Source organism: Coregonus lavaretus, assembly GCF_964263955.1.
Source record: "Coregonus lavaretus genome assembly, contig: HAP1_SCAFFOLD_5820, whole genome shotgun sequence".
Lineage (NCBI taxonomy): Eukaryota > Metazoa > Chordata > Actinopteri > Salmoniformes > Salmonidae > Coregonus > Coregonus lavaretus.
Window position 1 is genome coordinate 7315 of NW_028166695.1, and position 18711 is coordinate 26025.

The 18711-nt window shown below is 43.2% G+C and overlaps 1 protein-coding gene across 1 annotated transcript; it reads left to right on the plus strand.

Moving 5' to 3' along the window:
- Positions 1 to 475: 475 nt before the first annotated feature.
- On the plus strand, positions 476 to 17726 carry LOC311114396 (neurexin-3-beta-like; the record flags this gene model as incomplete). Its single annotated transcript, XM_084189653.1, has 2 exons — positions 476 to 647; positions 17419 to 17726. Coding segments are annotated over 2 exons (480 nt in total), but the record flags the coding sequence as incomplete, so codon positions are not given.
- Between the last annotated feature and the right edge of the window lie 985 nt (positions 17727 to 18711).

The window sequence follows — 18711 nt, forward strand, 5'->3', positions numbered from 1 at the left end:
TTCTACCCGTTAGCCACGATAGAGTCAGGTTGCTCCCTGGTTGGTTGATGATCACAGGTTGGTTTACAGTGAGGAGGTGGAATTGGTCACCTGACCGGTGATGTCTGTTCTCTTCCGCCATGTGACTCTGTGAGCCTTCACTGCTCATTAATCTAGCATATCTCTGGTTTATTCAACACCATAGATTTTTTGCAGGTATATACTATGTGTGTGTGTGTGTGTGTGTGTGTGTTATCCAGCAGAAGAGGGCCTTTAAGGTTAATATAATGGATTATTCAAGGACTGAATAATAAACAAAAACAAGAGAGCTAGAGAATTAAACCTTGAATTCCTTAGTTTTCATTTGCTTCCACAGACTCTAAGCAATAAAGTAACACTTCTAGCATTTATTCATTCAATTACCTCGTTTTTAGCAACAAGATAGTTCAAAAATGTAAAAAAAGCACTAAATTCATTATTTTGTTTTTTCTTCTAGGAACAAGGGAAGATTGGTGTGACGTTTAACATCGGCACAATGGACATCAGCGTGAGAGAGAATAGCACACCTGTGAATGACGGGAAGTACCATGTGGTACGTTTCACCAGAAACGGGGGTAACGCCACACTCCAGGTGGACAACTGGTCTATCAACGAACACTTCCCAGGAGGTATGGAACCTCCCTCTCACTACACCTGCATGGTTTCACCTGTGTGCTGCGATAATATAATATCATATATATGGTATTGTCTAGTCAACTTTCAGAGTTCTTGGTTTTATAGATAATATAATATCATATATATATAAACAGTAACAGTACAGTAACAGGACAGTAACAGTACAGTAACAGAACAGTAACAGAACAGTAACAGAACAGTAACAGTAACGTAACAGAACAGTACAGTACAGTACAGTAACAGTAACAGGACAGTAACAGAACAGTAACAGTAACAGAACAGTAACAGAACAGTAACAGAACAGTAACAGTAACAGAACAGTAACAGTAACAGTAACAGTAACAGAACAGTAACAGTAACAGAACAGTAACAGAACAGTAACAGTAACAGTAACAGTAACAGAACAGTAACAGTACAGTAACAGAACAGTAACAGAACAGTAACAGTACAGTAACAGAACAGTAACAGAACAGTAAGAGTACAGTAACAGAACAGTAACAGAACAGTAACAGTACAGTAACAGAACAGTAACAGAACAGTACAGTAACAGTAACAGGACAGTAACAGTACAGTAACAGAACAGTAACAGAACAGTAACAGAACAGAACAGTACAGTAACAGTAACAGTAACAGTAACAGTAACAGAACAGTAACAGTAACAGAACAGTAACAGTAACAGTAACAGAACAGTAACAGTACAGTAACAGAACAGTAACAGAACAGTAACAGTAACAGAACAGTACAGTAACAGTAACAGGACAGTAACAGAACAGTACAGTAACAGTAACAGGACAGTAACAGTACAGTAACAGAACAGTAACAGGACAGTAACAGTACAGTAACAGAACAGTACAGTAACAGAACAGTAACAGGACAGTAACAGAACAGTAACAGAACAGTAACAGAACAATAACAGTAACAGGACATAACATCTCCCATAAGAGCTGTGTCTTCCCATTTACCTGTCACTCATAGGGTCCCTTCTAGAAATACATTTCTCTCTTTCTTCTTCTCTCTCTCATTGTACATGTTAGTCATTTAACAGACGTTCTTATCCAGAGCCACTTACAGTAGTGAGTGCATACATTTTCATACTTTTTTCGTACTGGTTCCCCGTGGGAATCGAACCCACAACCCTGGCATTGCAAGTGCCATGCTCTACGAACTCTTTCTTGTGCCACACACACACAGAAACACACTGAGTGGAGCAGCGTGGCCTCAGCGTCTCGGAGGCCTGTCAGTATCACTCACATTAAATACTCCATACTGGTCGACAGTGCTCCATGTGGCCTGATTACTTCAACACAGACATGGACTCTCTGGTGGGAACAGGAGTGAAATCACTTCTCTCACTTCTCAATTCAATTCAATTCAAAGGGATTTATTGGGTTGGGAAACATATGTTTACATTGCCAAAGCATGTGAAATAGATAGGAAACATTTTGTGGGCAGTGTGCACATAGCCTGTCTTTGCCTACGGCGGCCTCTCTCAATAGCAAGGCTATGCTCACTGAGTCTGTACATAGTCAAAGCTTTCCTTAATTTTGGGTCAGTCACAGTGGTCAGGTATTCTGCCACTGTGTACTCTCTGTTTAGGGGCAAATAGCATTCCAGTTTGCTCTGTTTCTTTGGTAAATTCTTGCCAATGAGTCAAGTAATTATCTTTTTGTTTTCTCATAATTTGGTTGGGTCTAATTGTGTTGTTGTTTCTGTCCTGGGGCTCTGTGGGGTCTGTTTGTGAACAGAGCCCCAGGACCAGCTTGCTTAGGGGACTCTTCTCCAGGTTCATCTCTCTGTAGGTGATGGCTTTGTTTTGGAAGGTTTGGGAATTGCTTCCTTTTAGGTGGTTGTACAATTTAACGTCTCTTTTCTGGATTTTGGTAAATAGCGGTTATCGGCCTAATTCTGCTCTGTATGCATTATTTGGTGTTTTAGGTTGTACGCAGAGGATGTTTTTTTGCAGAATTCTGCATGCAGAGTCTCAATTTGGTGTTTTTCCCATTTTGTGAATTATTGGCTGGTGAGTGGACCCCAGTCCTCACAACCTTAAAGGGCAATGGGTTCTATAACTGATTCAAGTATTTTTAGCCAGATCCTAATTGGGATGTCGAATTTTGTGTTCCTTTTGATGGCGTACAAGGCCCTTCTTGCCTTGTCTCTCTGACCGTTCATAGCTTTGTGGAAGTTACCTGTGGTGCTGATGTTTAGTCCGAGGTAGGTATAGTTTTGTCTGTGCTCTAGGGCAACGGTGTCTAGATGGAATTTGTATTTGTGGTCCTGGCAACTGGACCTTTTTTGGAACACCATTATTTTTGTCTTACTGAGATTTACTGTCAGGGCCCAGGTCTGACAGAATCTGTGCAGAAGACCTAGGTGCTGCTGTAGGCCCTCCTTGGTTGGGGACAGAACCACCAGATCATCAGCAAACAGTAGACATTTGACACTAGATTCTAGTAGGCTGAGGCCTAGACTTTTCTAGTGCCCTCGCCAATTCATTGATATATATGTTGAAGAGGGTGGGGCACAAGCTGCATCCCTGTCTCACCCCACGGCCCTGTGGAAAGAAATGTGTGTGTTTTTTGCCAATTTTAAACGCATATCCCATGGTAGTTATTGGGATCAGTCCTTGGTTCCAAATATTGGGGAAGATGCCAGAGCTGAGGATGATGTTAAAGAGTTTAAGTATAGCCAATTGGAATCTGTGGTCTGTATATTTTTTCATTTCATTTAGGATACCATCAACACCACAGGCCTTTTTGGGTTGGAGGGTTTGTATTTTGTCCTGTAGTTCATTCAATGTAATTGGAGAATCCAATAGATTCTGGTAGTATTTGATAGCTGATTATAAGATTTGTAATTGATCATGTATATATTTTTGCTGTTTGTTCTTTCTTTTAGAGCCAAAAAGATTGGAGAAGTGGTTTATCCACACATCTCCGTTTTGGATAGATATCTCTTTGTGTTGTTGTTTATTTAGTGTTTTCCAATTTTCCCAGAAGATTCTATGGATTATTCAATTACATTGAGCTGATTTCTGACACACTGCTCCTTTTTTTCCTGTAGTATTTTTCTGTATTGTTTTAGTGATTCACCATAGTAGGCTCAGGTTTTTTGGGTCTCTATGTTTTTGGTTAGTTGGTTTCTCAATTTCTTTCTTAGGTTTTTGCATTCTTCTCTCTCTTTCTCTTTCTCTTTCTCAATCTGTCTCTCTGACACCACACACACAGACACACACACACACACACACCACACACACACACACACACACACACACACACACACACACACACACACACACACACACAATGACATACAGTGATCAACACTTGACAAGATCTGTTTCATTTTTAAATAGGGACTTCTTGATATCTCTATAGCCTACTCTGTCCCTGCTTGGTTTAAAAGTAGCCCATTTAGGCTTTTAATCCAATCACCTCTCTCCCAAATTGGCAGATAATTTCCAGATCAGTAAAGCCTGTAATTCAACCTTAATTAATCTCCCTCCCCTCCTGTAATATCATTGTCATTTGTGACCGACCGCCTTGATTCAGTCTTATGTAGCAAAATTTGAAATTGTGTTTTTTACATTGGATAAAAGCAGAGACACAGAGCTACAAAATGGTATATCATACACTACATTTAACATTTACATTTACATTTACGTCATTTAGCAGATGCTCTTATCCAGAGCGACTTACAAATTGGTGCATTCACCCTATAGCCAGTGGGATAACCACTTCACTTTTTTTTTTTTTTTTTTTTTTTTTTTTTTTTTGGGTGGTGGGTAGAAGGATTACTTTATCCTATCCCAGGTATTCCTTAAAGAGGTGGGGTTTCAAATGTCTCCGGAAGGTGGTGAGTGACTCCGCTGTCCTGGCGTCGTGAGGTAGCTTGTTCCACCATTGGGGTGCCAGAGCAGCGAACAGTTTTGACTGGGCTGAGCGGGAACAATATGAAAGTAATTCTGCTTTGAATATTGATAAACTTGTAATCTCACTTTTGAGAAAATGCCTTTGAATGTTTTGGTACCTAGTGAAGAGCTCTTCTTTGTCTACATCCATTCAGCATCGTTCACACCCTCTTAAGATTTAGCCCCACCTATCTCGTTTCGCTCTTGGAGCATTCAGAGCGCACACTTGACACTCTGGCCGATGAGTAGGGTTGATCGGAGTGCTCTGACCTCACAACGGCAGTCAACAACATCAAGCTGGCTAACATTGGCTAGCTTGCTATTTACCTTCAGACACAAAATGGGGATTATGGTTAATTGTTTACCTCTGGATAACAAGAAAACAGCCTAACCAGCTCTGCTAGCAAAAATACATTTTTTATTTTTTGCCGAAGTTTACTGACACCGGCCATATTCAACGGGTGTTGTGCGTTAGTAAATTCATCAGTTATTCTGTGCTCTGGCACACTCAAACTGAATTTACTAACGCACCCAAAATGGTTACTTGCATAGTGGAGTCTTTTGTTAAGACATGTAGCTAGCTAGCTAGATAAACAATTAACCTAGCTAGGTAAACAATGTGTAAGATCATACACGTCACATAACGTTAGTTAGCTAGTGAGCCAGCTAGCTAACGTTAGCTAGTTAAACAATGAACCATAGTGCCAACTCAACATTTGAAACTTGTAATATCTCTAAATGTAGCTAGCTAGATTATTTTACCCTTATACATCATGCATTATGGACGCGTCTCCCTGTCACGGATGTAATCCGAAGACAGGTGTTTTCTCCATCTCTTTAGCTATCATACCTTAATTCCACTGATTTCCACTCGATCCTCCAGTAAGTGGAAAGCAACACTTATGCAGCTCCACTACACAATATTTTTTTTTTTAAAGCAGTGTTAGACATGATTACCTACACATACTGACCAGCTCAAATAGACAGACGCCTTCTATATGGCAGACCAATCTGAACTCCTCTCTCGGCATGTCCAGCCCACTCATTATCTCAGCTAATCATGGCTAGTGGGAAGATTGCTGTCTTGTTCTGTGGCTTAACCAACTAGGCTCGTAATTTAACAATTTTATTGTGACAATGAGCCAAAGTAGGCCCATAAAATGAATGGCCAGACCTTTGTGTTGTTGATGGGCTCGCTGATTTCTCAGTCCCTCGATGCCCTCTTCATCAGGTAATAGACAGCCATAAAATATGGATGGGCTGAAACTGGATGGGATAACACTAGATGGGCTGACACTGGATGGGCTGAAACTGGATGGGCTGAAACAGGATGGGCTGACACTGGATGGGCTTACACTGGATGGGCTGACACTGGATGGGCTTACACTGGATGGGCTGAAACTGGATGGGCTTACACTGGATGGGCTGACACTGGATGGGCTGAAACTGGATGGGCTTACACTGGATGGGCTGACACTGGATGGGCTGAAACTGGATGGGCTGAAACTGGATGGGCTGACACTGGATGGGCTGACATTGGATGGGCTGACACTGGATGGGCTGACACTGGATGGGCTGACGCTGCTACTGTACATGGCTTAGGGTAGTAAAGACTTCGTAAGTCACACTCTGGATAAGAGTCTGCTAAATGACAATAATGTAAAGCGTTTGCTACCGTCAAGGACCTGGATTCTCTGGGTTTATTTGCAGTTGAAAAGGGTCGAGGATATGGGAAGAGGTGATAGTTGGGTAAGAAACTGGTTGGGTCTCATCAGATGTTTAAGGGAACGGGGACCCAGCAAATTGTTTCTAACATGGTAATACATTATTTAAAATTACCAACAGAAAAGTATGAATAGACTATGATTATGCTGTCCTAAAATGTGTCCCGTGAAAACTGAGTGACAAACCTAATCTGACAGAGTACGTTATCCATTTTAGGTCACCCTCAGCCTCAAGCATCAAACCTCGTCGGTAAAGTTTAGTGCTTATTGTCACTGTTTGTCCCCACACTTCCAAAGGATGCTTCATCTTTGTTTTCCCTGGTGTTTTTAATATAGATATGTAATGCCTCTCTAACATACACAGCCATTACAGCCATCTACAGTAGCAGACTGTAAAGTTAAACGTTTTAATGTGCCGCCTTGGGGACTATAAAGCTTATTAAATCGGGGAAATGGACCAAGGTGTTCAGCGGTAACGTCGCCAAACATCTGTGCTTTATATTTTCTTAATGCTAGGTGGTATTAATCCTTAACGTCTCCTTGGCAGCTCTATCCCAAACATCTGTGCTTTATATTTTCTTAATGCTAGGTGGTATTAATCCTTAACGTCTCCTTGGCAGCTCTATCCCAAACATCTGTGCTTTATATTTTCTTAATGCTAGGTGGTATTAATCCTTAACGTCTCCTTGGCAGCTCTATCCCAAACATCTGTGCTTTATATTTTCTTAATGCTAGGTGGTATTAATCCTTAACGTCTCCTTGGCAGCTCTATCCCAAACATCTGTGCTTTATATTTTCTTAATGCTAGGTGGTATTAATCCTTAACGTCTCCTTGGCAGCTCTATCCCAAACATCTGTGCTTTATATTTTCTTAATGCTAGGTGGTATTAATCCTTAACGTCTCCTTGGCAGCTCTATCCCAAACATCTGTGCTTTATATTTTCTTAATGCTAGGTGGTATTAATCCTTAACGTCTCCTTGGCAGCTCTATCCCAAACATCTGTGCTTTATATTTTCTTAATGCTAGGTGGTATTAATCCTTAACGTCTCCTTGGCAGCTCTATCCCAAACATCTGTGCTTTATATTTTCTTAATGCTAGGTGGTATTAATCCTGAACGTCTCCTTGGCAGCTCTATCCCAAACATCTGTGCTTTATATTTTCTTAATGCTAGGTGGTATTAATCCTTAACGTCTCCTTGGCAGCTCTATCCCAAACATCTGTACTTTATATTTTCTTAATGCTAGGTGGTAATAATCCTTAACGTCTCCTTGGCAGCTCTATCCCAAACATCTGTGCTTTATATTTTCTTAATGCTAGGTGGTATTAATCCTTAACGTCTCCTTGGCAGCTCTATCCCAAACATCTGTGCTTTATATTTTCTTAATGCTAGGTGGTATTAATCCTTAACGTCTCCTTGGCAGCTCTATCCCAAACATCTGTGCTTTATATTTTCTTAATGCTAGGTGGTATTAATCCTTAACATCTCCTTGGCAGCTCTATCCCAAACATCTGTGCTTTATATTTTCTTAATGCTAGGTGGTATTGATCCTGAACGTCTCCTTGGCAGCTCTATCCCAAACATCTGTGCTTTATATTTTCTTAATGCTAGGTGGTATTAATCCTTAACGTCTCCTTGGCAGCTCTATCCCAAACATCTGTGCTTTATATTTTCTTAATGCTAGGTGGTATTAATCCTTAACGTCTCCTTGGCAGCTCTATCCCAAACATCTGTGCTTTATATTTTCTTAATGCTAGGTGGTATTAATCCTTAACGTCTCCTTGGCAGCTCTATCCCAAACATCTGTGCTTTATATTTTCTTAATGCTAGGTGGTAATAATCCTTAACGTCTCCTTGGCAGCTCTATCCCAAACATCTGTGCTTTATATTTTCTTAATGCTAGGTGGTATTAATCCTTAACGTCTCCTTGGCAGCTCTATCCCAAACATCTGTGCTTTATATTTTCTTAATGCTAGGTGGTATTAATCCTTAACGTCTCCTTGGCAGCTCTATCCCAAACATCTGTGCTTTATATTTTCTTAATGCTAGGTGGTATTAATCCTTAACGTCTCCTTGGCAGCTCTATCCCAAACATCTGTGCTTTATATTTTCTTAATGCTAGGTGGTATTAATCCTTAACGTCTCCTTGGCAGCTCTATCCCAAACATCTGTGCTTTATATTTTCTTAATGCTAGGTGGTATTAATCCTGAACGTCTCCTTGGCAGCTCTATCCCAAACATCTGTGCTTTATATTTTCTTAATGCTAGGTGGTATTAATCCTTAACGTCTCCTTGGCAGCTCTATCCCAAACTCTGTGATTGCCAAGCTATTATGGCTGACCCCTCAGCCGTTTACCAGGGGAAGGAAGGGCACATATTGCTACTTCTTTCACCAGAGGCTCCAGGCTTTAGAAAGTATAGGGAATGAAGTTATGGTCCGAAGCGCCAATAGAAAAAATGTGTAATGTAAAAATTGAATACAAAACTTTTGCACACCAATGTTTCGTTAGCAAGCTGCTTCTAGTAGATTGGTACAGGATGTGAGTGTAACCCCCCATGAATACTAGTGGTTTACAATGTCTAGAAGGATCCTCACTTAATGACTTGCTGTTCTAAATGATGTCATAGTTAACGACATGGATGCTGGCTCAATAGAATAGGATTATGTTAAGCCTGACATAAACTCCTGCATAGTGGACATACAAGTAATCTATGGCTGGCTTTTTAAAGACTCTGATCTCTCCACCATGTCAGTGGTCTCATATGGAAGGTAATGGATTAACTGACACCTGCTGATCCATGCATAAATAGGGACACTAGAGCTCACGACCTTCATTACTGTTTGGGCCGGGAGCCATTTTCAGATGACGAGCACTGTTCCAGGAGTATTCCGGAACACTGCCAACATTCTGATTGAGACCAAACTGAAAGTAGTGTGTCCACTCATTCTTACTCTCATAGGCCATCTGTTACGGTCCCTAGAAAAATGATCTCTCTCTCTCTCTCTCTCTCTCTCTCTCTCTCTCTCTCTCTCTCTCTCTCTCTCTCTCTCTCTCTCTCTCTCTCTCTCTCTGTCTCTGTCTCTCTCTCTCTGTCCAACTCTCTCTCTCTCTCTCTCTCTCTCTCTCTCTCTCTCTCTCTCTCTCTCTCTCTCTCTCTCTCTCTCTCTCTCTCTCTCTCTCTCTCTCTCTCTCTCTCTCTCTCTCTCTCTCTCTCTCTCTCTCTCTCTCTCTCTCTCTCTCTCTCTCTCTCTCTCTCTCTCTCTGCCAGATAATTGAATGTTCATTTCTCTACCATAAAGCCGCCTCCAACGTCATTTTAGAGAATTTGGCAGTAGGTCCAACTGGCCTCACAACTGCAGACCATGTGTAACCACGCCAGCCCAGGACCTCCACATTCGGCGTCTTTACCTGCGGGATCGTCTGAGACAGGCACCCGGACAGCTGATGAACCTGTGGGTTTGCACAAGCTCATCTGTGTGCTCCTTGTCCTCACTTGGGTCTTGACCTGACTGCAGTTCAGCATCGTAACCGACTTCAGTGGGCAAACTATCACCTTGGATTGCCACTGGCATGCTGGAGAAGTGTGCTCCTCACGGATGAATCCCGGTTTCAACTGTACCGGGCAGATGGCAGTGGTTTGCTGATGTCATCGTTGTGAACAGAGTGCCCCATGGAGGCAGTTGGGTTATGGTATGGGCAGGCATAAGCTACGGACAACGAACACAATTGAATTTTATCAATGGCAATTTGAATGCACAGAAATACAGTGACAAGATCCTGAGGCCCGTTGTCGTGCCATTCATCCGCCGCCATGACCTCAGATTTTAGCATGATAATACACAACCCCATGTCGCAAGGACATGTACACAATTCCTGGAAGCTGAAAATGTCCAGTTCTTCCATTGCCTGCTTACTCATCAGACATGTCACGTTTTAAGCATGTTTGGGATGCTCTGGATCGACGTGTACGATAGCGTGTTCCAGTTCCCGCCAATATCCATTGAAGAGGAGTGGGACAACATTCCACAGTCCACAATTAACAGCCTGATCAACTCTATGCGAAGGAGAGGGACAATGAGGACACCTTCAGACAGGGACAATGAGGACACCTTCATACAGGGACAATGAGGACACCTTCATACAGGGACAATGAGGACACCTTCAGACAGGGTCAATGAGGACACTTTCAGACAGGGACAATGAGGACACCTTCAGACAGGGACAATAAGGCCACCTGCAGACAGGGACAATGAGGAAACTTTCACACAGGAACAATGAGGACACCTTCAGACAGGGACAATGAAGACACCTTCAGACAGAGACAATGAGGACACCTTCATACAGGGACAATGAGGACACCTTCAGACAGAGACAATGAGGACACCTTCAAACATGGGCAAAGCTCTGGAAAACACAGAGAGAAAAACCAGAGTTGACCACAGAAAATAAAAGAAAGCCAATTACAGACAGCCATAGACAAAACTAAGTCAATTCCCATGACAACACTCACAGACTTTAGAGGTGTTTATGAATAATGTCTTACTGCAGGAAATCCATGGAAAGCATTACTCCCGGTTTGGAGTTGACATTTTAGCATCTTTTTGAGTAAGACTGTGTATTTTGCCAACAGTATACTTCAGTAGAAACATAAATGGGTATACTTGTATATATTCTGTGTAGTATATTTCTATAAGACATACAGTTGAAGTCGGAAGTTTACATACACCTTAGACAAATACATTTAAACTAATTTTTTCACAATTCCTGACATTTAATCCTAGTTAAAATTCCATGTTTTAGGTCAGTTAGGATCACCACTTTATTTTAAGAATGTGAAATGTCAGAATAATAGATAATGATTTATTTCAGCTTTTATTTCTTTCATCACATTCTCAGTCGGTCAGAAGTTTACATACATTCAATTAGTATTTGGTAGCATTGCCTTTAAATTGTTTAACTTGGGTCAAACATTTCGGGTAGCCTTCCACAAGCTTCCCACAATAAGTTGTGTGAATTTTGGCCCATTCCTCCTGATAGAGCTGGTGTAACTGAGTCAGGTTTGTAGGCCTCCTTGCTCGCACACGCTTTTTCAGTTCTGCCCACAAATGTTCTATATGATTGAGGTCAGGGCCTTGTGATGGCCACTCCAATACCTTGACTTTGTTGTCCTTAAGCCATTTTGCTACAACTTTGGAAGTATGCTTGGGGTCATTGTCCATTTGGAAGACCCATTTAAGCTTTAACTTCCTGACTGATGTCTTGAGATGTTGCTTCAATATATCCACATAATTTTCCTTCCTCATGATGCCATCTATTTTGTGAAGTGCACCAGTCCCTCCTGCAGCAAAGCACCCCCACAGCATGATGCTGTACCCCCATGCTTCACGGTTGGGATGGTGTTCTTCGGCTTGCAAGCCACCCCCTTTTTCCTCCATTATGGCCAAACTATTCTTTTTTTGTTTCATCAGACCAGAGGACATTTCTCCAAAAAGTGCAGTTGCAAACCGTAGTCTGGCATTTTTATGGCTGTTTTGGAGCAGTGGCTTCTTCCTTGCTGAGTGGCCTTTCAGGTTATGTCGATATAGGACTTGTTTTACTGTGGATATAGATACATTTGTACCTGTTTCCTCCAGCATCTTCACAAGGTCCTTTGCTGTAGTTCTGGGATTGATTTGCACTTTTCGCACCAAAGTACGTTCATCTCTAGGAGACAGAATGCGTCTCCTTCCTGAGTGGTATGATGGCTGCGTGGTCCCATGGTGTTTATATTTGCGTACTATTGTTTGTACAGATGAACGTGGTAACTTCAGGCGTTTGGAAATTGCTCCCAAGGATGAACCAGACTTGTGGAGGTCTACACATTTTTTTCTGAGGTCTTGGCTGATTTCTTTAGATTTTCCCATGATGTCAAGCAAAGAGGCACTGAGTTTGAAGATAGGCCTTGAAATACATCCACAGGTTCCCTTCCAATTGACTCAAATAATGTCAATTAGCCTATCAGAAGCTTCTAAAGCCATGACATAATTTTCTACTTAGTGTATGTAAACTTCTGACCCACTGGAATTGTGATACAGTGAATTATAAGTGAAATAATCTGTCTGTAAACAATTGTTGGAAAAATTACTTGTGTCATGCACAAAGTAGATGTCCTAAACAACTTGCCAAAACTATAGTTTGTTAACAAGAAATTTGTGGAGTGGTTGAAAAACGAGTTTTAATGACTCCAACCTAAGTGTATGTAAACTTCCGACTTCAACTGTATATTTGGTGTATTAGAAGCAGGTATTGGTACCATGATTGTCTTTGAACAAAAACAATATTTACATGAATTTTGCCCACAAATTGCCATTTTCCAGTTCACTATAATGGGGGATCCTGCTTTCTGAAAACCACATCCTGCTGTACTCCGGTCATCCTTGACCTTCATGGCTTTAATGAGAAGGGGAAGTTGATCTCCCCTGGTGTACAGAGCCAATGAGAGGGGGCAGTGGTTCTCCCCTGGTGAACAGCGCTAACGGCTGTTTATTCGTTTCTAGAGAAAATGATTTTGTTCACTTAATTATGACACTTTACCATGTCAAGGCTATAAGAGGCCATTTGTGAGAGTAGAGAGTACAGAGAAGGAACGTCTGTTTATGCGTTTTAGGGTTCAGAGACAAGTAAGGCTTTTGAGGACTATATTACGGAAGAAGACTGTCATGTAGTCAGTGTCAGAGTTGCTCCTGGCCAGGTCCTGTAGTCAGGCAAAACTCCTGTCCCAATGATTAACTCTCATAGGAAACCTTTACAATGTTCCTTCCCTCCCTTTAGGGTTTTTCAGTATTCACTCAGAACCGCTCATTCTGTTCAGGTGGTACTAAACCAGTGGAACCACTCCAAACAGTGGTTCATTGCCTCTGAGTGTTTTCTTATCCATGAGGTATAGCTAGAGAGATAGGGATCTACTGCCAGAGTCAGGCTTGTTGTGGTGAAGACAGAAAAGAGAAAGAGAAGAACTACTCTGCAGCAAATTGCCTTGAAAAAGCATCACCTCCTCCTAGCTTATCAAAAGCTACGTTCAGAAGCCACACGGCGTGTTCGAGGATGATTGCTTTAATTTGCACAGCCCCTCCCGTTTCATATGAATGAGGCTGCGCTTCGTCTGAGCCATTCTGTGATAGTCGCACCGTCCCAGGTTTATTTTTCCCCTCGAGATCTGGTGGATCTCTGTGCCCGGGAAAGTCTGTTCTGTTCTTGGGATCCGAGATGTCTTCCGTGTCCATGGGTAGGAGGACAGCTATACGGAGGTCCATGTAGAGACCTTTAGTGCTGCCTGCCACACTACAGAACGGTTCACAACATGGACGCTCCTCTGTCACTTTCAGACACACATAGAGAGAGAGAGTGAGGAGAAAGGGACAGGGAAATAGAAAGAGATGGAGAGAGATGGAGAGAGAGACAGAGAAAGACAGGGGAGGGGCTGTGGTTGGATAAGAAATACCTTGGGCCACCTGGATCTGCACAGGATTTAAAGTGATGGGGTTGTCTCTATGTGATGGGGTTGTCTCTAGGTGTGGGATAAATACTGGTACCCTACAAGCCAAACACAATTACTGCTATCAAAAACCGAATCTCACGCCCCTATAAATCTCTACTGGGAGGCCGCGGGAAACGGAGGGATGGTTGGAAGGAGGGAATGAGGGCGAGAGAGAGATAAGCCTTCCAGTATGAGCCGGGCATCTAATCCTGCGATTAAATGAGAGCGGTGCGGATTGTCGGATAAATGACCCGGGCTGCCATTGTCTCCTGGAGATGCGGAGGGTAAATCTTCCAGAATGAGGCTCCCATTACAGCAGGCAGGGTAAAGAGCATGACAAACACACACCCACACACACACACACACACCCACACACCCACCCACCCACACGACACACAACACACACACCAACATGACACACAACACACACATACACACACAGCTACCTGCTGTCTCTATCCTTGCAGAAGTTTGAAACAGTGGTGTTCTCAATTGGGGGATGGAAAAGATAGGAAGATACTGGGCAGGGGTTCTCACTGTTTGGTTCCTACCTTGGTTCCCACCCCATGGCAGCTTGTCTCCCCTTGGGGTACCTTGTCTCCCATCAACACTTGACTCTGGTGTAGAAACAGCGTACCCCATCCTATAACATCCAGAATCATATTCATTTCCCCAGTATGGTGCGTAAACGCACACACACACACACTAAACCTTAATTGTTAAACTACTGAGGTGAACTGGTTTCTGGGGAAGAAAAGCTAATGCTGTCCAGAGAAAATTGCTATTATCACAGCAATATTCCTCCGTCTTGTTCTTACTGTTGGATCTGAACAATGCTTAAAAAATGAACTGTTCCTTAAGTCCACCTTAATGCCTATGGACTGGATGCTAATAGGATGGAATGGTTGCATGGACTGGATGCTAATAGGATGGAATGGTTGCATGGACTGGATGCTAATAGGATGGAATGGTTGCATGGACTGGATGCTAATAGGATGGAATGGTTGCATGGACTGGATGCTAATAGTATGGAATGGTTGCATGGACTGGATGCTAATAGGATGGAATGGTTGCATGGACTGGATGCTAATAGGATGGAATGGTTGCATGGACTGGATGCTAATAGGATGGAATGGTTGCATGGACTGGATGCTAATAGGATGGAATGGTTGCATGGACTGGATGCTAATAGGATGGAATGGTTGCATGGTGCATTGTGCAGTGGAACTGTTCTGTGAGTTTCAAGATACTTAAATACATCTGCATCCCATGAGAAAAAAAGAATGCTGGTTTTTATGCTGCCTCTGTTCTAAATGTGTTTGTCAAAGTTTAAATTAATTGAACACACAAATATAGAGGTGCTTCTGTCCGCTATGAGCAAGGTCTCATGAAAACCAGCAGAGCAGCAAATTACTTCAGTGTTTGTTATCACTTTACTGATAACCCTTCAGGTATCTCATAAACAAGACATCAATTCTTACCTGCAATTAAACCTTTTTTTTTTTATACCAGCATTGAAAAATAAAATACTATGTTGATGCCAAATACAAACTGTTTCATAAATGTTTTAAATGTTGTTGTTTTTTACTTTAAACAGCGACGACCGATAATGAACGCCTTGAAATTGCCACTAAGAAATTCCCATTGAAATACACCCGGCCAGTAGTGGATTGGCTACAGGAGAAAGGTAACGTTAACACAACTTTTAAATTATCTTCTATTGAACTCAACATTTAACTTTTTCTTTTTGTATTTTCCTGCTGAAATGTTGCTGATGTTTTGAATTTATTTTCCCACTTCAAAAGATGATGTTAACATGACCTAACATCTTTGGTCAAACTTGAATGCACTTTTTAAAAACGTAAATCCCATGATAATTCATAATTCATAATCACTCTACTCAGGTAAAAGGACTGCTAATGAAGAAATATTTTCACACTATCTTATGGTCATATTACATATTAATACATGATTTCATATACAGTGGAGGAAAAAAGTATTTAGTCAGCCACCAATTGTGCAAGTTCTCCCACTTAAAAAGATGAGAGAGGCCTGTAATTTTCATCATAGGTACACGTCAACTATAACAGAAAATGGAGGGGAAAAAATCCAGAAAATCACATTGTAGGATTTTTAATGAATTTATTTGCAAATTATGGTGGAAAATAAGTATTTGGTCACCTACAAACAAGCAAGATTTCTGGCTCTCACAGACCTGTAACTTCTTCTTTAAGAGGCTCCTCTGTCCTCCACTCGTTACCTGTATTAATGGCACCTGTTTGAACTTGTTATCAGTATAAAAGACACCTGTCCACAACCTCAAACAGTCACACTCCAAACTCCACTATGGCCAAGACCAAAGAGCTGTCAAAGGACACCAGAAACAAAATGGTAGACCTGCACCAGGCTGGGAAGACTGAATCTGCAATAGGTAAGCAGCTTGGTTTGAAGAAATCAACTGTGGGAGCAATTATTAGGAAATGGAAGACATACAAGACCACTGATAATCTCCCTCGATCTGGGGCTCCACGCAAGATCTCACCCCGTGGGGTCAAAATGATCACAAGAACGGTGAGCAAAAATCCAAGAACTGGGACAAAAGAAACAAAGCCTACCATTAGTAGCGCACTACGCCGCCAGGGACTCAAATCCTGCAGTGCCAGACGTGTCCCCCTGCTTGAGCCAGTACATGTCCAGGCCCGTCTGAAGTTTGCTAGAGTGCATTTGGATGATCCAAAAGAGGATTGGGAGAATGTCATATGGTCAGATGAAACCAAAATAGAACTTTTTGGTAAAAACTTGTTGCATCCAAAGAACACCATACCTACTGTGAAGTATGGGGGTGGAAACATCATGCGTTGGGGCTGTTTTTCTGCAAAGGGACCAGGACGACTGATCTGTGTAAAAGAAAGAATGAATGGGGCCATGTATCGTGAGATTTTGAGTGAAAACCTCCTTCCATCAGCAAGGGCATTGAAGATGAAACGTGGCTGGGTCTTTCAGCATGACAATTATCCCAAACACACCGCCCGGGCAACGAAGGAGTGGCTTCGTAAGAAGCATTTCAAGGTCCTGGAGTGGCCTAGCCAGTCTCCAGATCTCAACCCCATAGAAAAGGAGATACTTTTTTTCCCCCACTGTACTCTGAATCCTTCGAAAATAAGATAATAATTTAAAGTATCTCCTAAATAAAGTTAAAGTATCTCCTAAAGTCCCTTTAACATCCACTATTTTTATGACCCACCTCATAGTGACCTTTTGATTGTCAAGGACTTATAAGTCCACATAGAGATGTATACTTACTGCACACACACGTACACACACACACACACACACACACACACACAAACACACCCACTCACACACACACACACACACACACACACACACACACACACACACACACACACACACACACACACACACACACACACTGCAAAGTCACAAATGTTCTATTTATTTTCTGATCAACATTTCTTTGATTCAACCAACATCTCCTCCCATCTCAAAAGCAGTTTGGACACTGAATAAAAAAAACAAGAACATTATTTTGCTGCTCTGTCCGTTGTTATTCCTTGACGTGAATGACCTTTGTCTGGTTCCCTCCTCTAGGTCGGCAGCTAACCATATTCAACACCCAGGCCATGGTGACCATCGGTGGCAGTGACCGCAGTCGGCCCTTCCAGGGACAGCTGTCCGGCCTCTACTACAATGGCCTGAAGGTCCTCAACATGGCTGCCGAGGGCAACCCAAACATCAAAATCAACGGCAGCGTCCGACTGGTGGGTGACACGCCCTCTGTGGCTGGGTCGGCCCGCACCACCGCCCAGCCCCCGGAGATGTCCACCACCTTTATCGAGACCACCACCACCATGTCCACCACCACCACCCGCAAGCACCGCTCCTCTCCCACCATACAGGTAGGGTTCAGGGATGGGGAGGAGAGGGGAGGAGAGCGGAGGGGATGGGGAGGAGGGGGGAACGGGGATGGGGAGGAGAAGGGAGGGCAGCAGAGGGAACGGGGTGGAGAGGAGAGAAGACGGGGAGGAGAGGGGTTGGGAGGGCAGGAGAGGAGACGGAGAGGAGAGGGGTGGGGAGGGGAGGAGAGGGGACGGAGAGGAGAGGGGACGGGGACGTAGAGGAGAGGAGACGGGGACGGGGAGGGGAGGGGAGGGAACGGGGGCGGGGAGGGGAAAGGACGGGAGGGAACGGGGACGGGGACGGGAGGTGAAGGAACGGGGACGGGGAGGGGAGGGGAGGGGAGTGCAGCGGTCGGAACGGGGAGGAGAGGAGAGGGGAGGGGAGGGCAGCGGAGGGAACGGGGAGAAGAGGAGAGGGGAGGGCAGCGGTGGGAACGGGGAGGAGAGGGGAGGGGAGGGCAGCGGTGGGAACGGGGAGGAGAGGAGAGGGGAGGGGAGGGGAGGGCAGCGAAAGGAACGGGGAGAAGAAGAGAGGGGAGGGGAGGGCAGCGGTGGGGGTGCTGGTTATTCCTTTTAACAAATCAGGACACCCATTAATGTGGATACTACCACTGGGATAGAAAATACATAATTTCACACATTAAGAAAAGGATATACAGATTATGTCATGCTAACCTGAGGATACATGCATACTGCCACATCAACAGCGTAACGATTGCCAGCCACATACCGTATGCTATATGTTCCCCATACATGTCCCCTGAACAGCTGTGTGTGGGGGACCGCGACAGCCCCATCCACTCCCCTCTCCCTGGGACAGAGGCACCCTCAGAGGCCCTGTGGTCTAGATGGAGGAATTAGCCCTTCATCATCTCTGCCTGCCGTCTTTACACCACAAATAACCACCTAGCACAGATACCAGCTTTCTTTTCTTTAACTAAATGAGGCCAGGAAAAGAGAAATCTATAGAAAATCTACCTGTCTG